This window comes from Tupaia chinensis, unplaced genomic scaffold (assembly GCF_000334495.1).
Source record: "Tupaia chinensis unplaced genomic scaffold, TupChi_1.0 Scaffold000477_1, whole genome shotgun sequence".
Taxonomy (NCBI): Eukaryota; Metazoa; Chordata; class Mammalia; order Scandentia; family Tupaiidae; genus Tupaia; species Tupaia belangeri.
Window position 1 is genome coordinate 1,457,978 of NW_006159986.1, and position 4,182 is coordinate 1,462,159.

Sequence of the window (4,182 nt, forward strand, 5' to 3'; positions counted from 1 at the left end):
AATTAAGCTTTCTGAGACTTAGTTTCCTTGTCTAGTTCGGACGCCTACTTCAGAGGGTACGTGTTATCTATTCAGTTAACTCATGTCAGTTTCCTTTCCCTTGCCCTTTGACATCCTGGGGATGGGATGGGGTGGCAATTTGGCTAAACCAATGGAGTCTAGTCATCCAGCCTGGGAAATGGGCTTTGGGGCTTTGGGTGGGTAACCCTGGAATCACCAAGGGGCGGGGATAGGACTGGCAGCCAGGAGGTCAGCTCCCCATTTCTCCCCATTTCTCCCCATGTCTCTCTATAAAGGCACTAGGATGGGCATGGGTGCTCCCAACTGCTGCACATCCTTCTTCACGGGTACCCCCAAGCCTGTGCCGAAAGCTGCAGCTCTGAACCTCCTAACATACTGATGAATTTTAGGAACACTCGGCTCGAGGGGTGGTGGCAACAGCCAGTGTTTGGTAGACACGTGTAAGGGTCAGGCTTTTGTCTGAATGTGAGGACTGAACCGTATTACGTGGTACACGGATGACCTCATTCCTTCCCTCTGGCCCTCCCTGTGTCTAAGACGTAGGCTGTGAATCCCCGATCTTGCCTGCTGTATCTGTGATTTAGGAATTACCCTGGTCCTCACCCTGTGCCCTGCACCCTCCCTACCCACTGCCATGTTACGGACCCCAAAAACCCCAAATATTTCCACAGAAGACTCCTATCCACTCCATACCATGCAACTTTTTTTTTCTCTCTCTCAAGATTTTGGACACACACGCACACGCACCTGCATGAGTTTGAGTAGGACTCAAACTGTGGTCGGCCATGTGGGAGTCCAGTGACGTAACCATGATGCCATCTGCTGGTCCCACCCTGGTACCTTCTTACTCTTGCCTTTCTCTTCTCTTCGCAGGGATCTCTGGACAGGACAAGACTCTGAAGCTACTTCCCTGCCCCTGCCCAGGACTCCCCACAGGCCCAGCTTGCCCCCAGCCCTCCCACCTGCCACTCCCTGGCCCCTCTCACCGCCCGCCCCCCCCTGGGGCGCAGGGCATGGTGTGAAAGGCCGAGTACTGAGGCGGGTACCATGGGTGCTGTGCCCTAGGGCCTGGGTGGCCGGGGGTGGGTGGCCTGTGGGCGTGTTGGGGGGGGCAGTGTGCCCACCCCAGTCTCTTGGCGTGCTGGAGGGCATCCTGGATGGAATTGAAGTGAATGGAACAGAAGCCAAGCAAGGTGGAGTGTGGGTCAGACCCAGAGGAGAACAGGTAACGGGTCCGGCAACTGGGTGGTGCCAGCTCCCAGGCGGCAAGCGTGGTCACCTGGCTGCACTAGCACGGGCTGAGCTCTCGAGGCACTGCCTTTTAAGTACCTCGGAGGGATGGGCCTCCGGCCAGCAAGCCTGCCGCCTACCTTTGTCCAGAGGACGAGGTCATGTTCAGATGTGGCAAGGAATTAGGCACTTGGATTGAGAGACGTGTGTTTTGAAGGGCGGAGTGATACGGAGCAGAGTAATTACATGCAGCAGGCACGTGGCTCTCCCTTAACAGGGCTGGGCAGTTGCAGATGCCCCTGGTGACCCCTCTGCCATTGCTGCCCTCACTGAGTACGTAGGATCCAAACGGCCTTGCCATTTTCTTCCTTCCCTACTAGCCTATTCACCAACTGACCACAAGTGCGTTGTCCACAAGCCATGTGCACACATGACATTTCAGGGCACATGCATCAGCTGCTATCGGTCATAGCCCAGCTTATGTTTGGAATCTACTGGGAGCCCCACAAGCTCTTCCTTGTTCATAGGCAAGGCGGGCACTGCCGTAGGGCTCCTCCCAGGAAGTGGAAGTGCATGCCAACCATGAAGGTTTTGCCTACACGTGGGTGAGGCATCAGCCTTGCACATACAACTAGGGATGGGTTACGATCTGCATTGTCCTTGAGGAGCCCAGAGGGTCTCTGCCTCTCCCATCGGCTCCAATTGGCACAGAGCTCTGTCCCAGTTGGCGTGGTGCTCTGGGAGCTGGGTACAGCCTGTGCCTATGGCCAGGGAAAGGGTGGGGGTTGGGGTGCTCTGGGGAGCAGTGTGGCTGGCTGTTGCCTAGGAGATCAGATCCTGAGCCAGGAGGCCAGAGGCCTGGCCAGGCAGAGCCTTGGGGCCCCAGACTGGCATCTCTGGAGGGGTGGAAGAGGTAGATGGAGCTTTAAGTTAGGTAGGGCACTAGGGTAACTTCTCTCCCCAGGCTCATCCCAGGAGGGACTCAGAAGGGCAGGCTAGTCGTTTGCTGTCACTTGCAGTCTCTGGGCCTTCCTGCCTACCCTTCCATGGGTCTGAGAGAGTCTGCCGCTAAGACTTGAAGAAAGGTGGGAATGCCAGGTCCCAGTCTCCTAAGGACTGCGGCCCCGCCTCAGTGTCCTCCCCTCCCCCACATCCCTGCGCCACCTTGTGGCTGTCCCTGGGACTGTACCCAGAGGCTGTGAGTCTGACAATTGCAGGAGATGCCAGCTCTGCTGGGGCCTCCCCTTCACCCACCCTTGTGGAAGGCAGGAGGGAGACCTAACCCTCCAGGAACCTTGTAGGAACCAGACGGGGGTATTCCCCAGGGGGCATGGAGCACGGGACTGTCTGTTACTGTGACCCTGGCCAAGGTCACTGTGTCAGTGTGTTGGGAGCTGCATCCAGCTGCAGGAGGAGGGGCCCTGCAACATGCCACATGCAGGGTGGGTGTGGGAGGTTATACAATCCTGCATGCATGTGGAGAGCTTATGTAAGCCGTGTGCACCAAGGTTATGTAACATGTATGTGCAGAGTCTGGCAACATATATGTGCATTGGCAGAGAGCTGCTAATAATACCTTGCATGGAGGGACTCAGAGTCCTTGTCCTGGCTCTGACTTCAGTGCATGGAGTCACCAGGCACCTGCAATGGGTCCACAATTTGCTGCTCCGCTGAATGGAGCCCGCGAACAGGGTGACTGGTGTTTTCAATCACCATTGGTTATTTAGTGTGTGCATGTGACCTGGAACTCAACATGTTCGCCCTGGGAATAGAAGAGGTGTTATGGTCAGGTGTCTTTCCAGAGGGTTGTGTGGTGCATGGGCGAATTCTAGAGGTCACAGAACACATTTGCGAATGCCCTGAAAGTTGCATAGATACGGAGATCCCGGTGTTTATATACCATATCTGGGTTTATACAGAAGGCTACATAGTTATTTATATGCACTAGTGTTACATTGTGTATGTATGTGTGTGTTCTAAAGGCTCCCTAGCTTTAGGCATATCTTGAAGATTCATTCAGCATATTTGTCATCTACTAAAGGCTTAAATATATGGCTGTCCTGTGGATTGTGGGTGCCTAAGGTCTGCAACGTGCCTTTGTGTGTGTGTGTTGGGGACTTTGAATATGCTTGTGCCTTCGACTATGCTCGTGCCCCGGGCAAACCCCTTATCTCACTCTCCTGCAGCTTTCTGATAGCTGGACCCTTCTAAGCTCTGTCAGCTGACCTGGGGGTGGGAGCTAGAATGAGGACGCAAGCTGGGGGGAGTCAGGCTGGGAGATTGTATACACCTCCTAGATCAAGAAGAGCGCTGCCCAAAGACTGCTCTGTGATTCTGTCCCCTTTCCCCCCATCTAGTGCCAGGTCACCAGATGGAAAGCGAAAAAGAAAGAACGGCCAATGTTCCCTGAAAACCAGCATGTCAGGTGAGCCTTCTCCCTACCCCCAGTCCCATCAAACCAAGCCAGGCCTCCTCCGGACCTCGGATGTACCAGCAGCTCAGCTCCTAAGTCCGTGGGGAGAGCCTCCTGGAGTGCTTGGGAGGGGCTCGTCGCAGGGTGAGAGGATGGTGTGGGGTACCTCCAGCCTATGAGGTTGGATTAGGTCAAGAAGGGCCTCTTTCCTTCTCCCTTAACTGCCTTACCTGAGGCCCCCACCAGAATCAAGGCCCAGCTGAAGGACTGAGCAGCTGGAGCCTCCTGAGATGAGCAGCTGAATGTCATTTTTCCCTTTCCTCCATCCTCTGCCCCTTAGATGTAGTAAGATAAAAGCCCTGAGTGTACAGTCAGAAGAACTGATACCCTTAGATTCTCAGGGGAAGGGGTGGACAGGACTACCTCTGATGTGTCTTCAGTGTTCTTCTAAGACAAAGAACCCTCAGGGAGGCTGGGCTAGGACATAGGCCAGAAAGGAAAGTTGGGGGATAGGGAAA

The 4,182-nt window shown here is 54.9% G+C and overlaps 1 protein-coding gene across 1 annotated transcript in view; it reads left to right on the forward strand.

Moving 5' to 3' along the window:
• Positions 1–894: 894 nt before the first annotated feature.
• The window catches only part of THRA (thyroid hormone receptor alpha), a 14,156-nt gene continuing 10,868 nt past the window's right edge, over positions 895–4,182 (forward strand). Inside the window, exons 1-2 of the mRNA XM_006155925.2 lie at positions 895–1,246; positions 3,609–3,676. Of these exons, the coding sequence (XP_006155987.1) occupies positions 1,194–1,246; positions 3,609–3,676 (121 nt within the window). The 5' untranslated portion in view covers positions 895–1,193. The remainder of the gene's footprint in view (positions 1,247–3,608; positions 3,677–4,182) is intronic.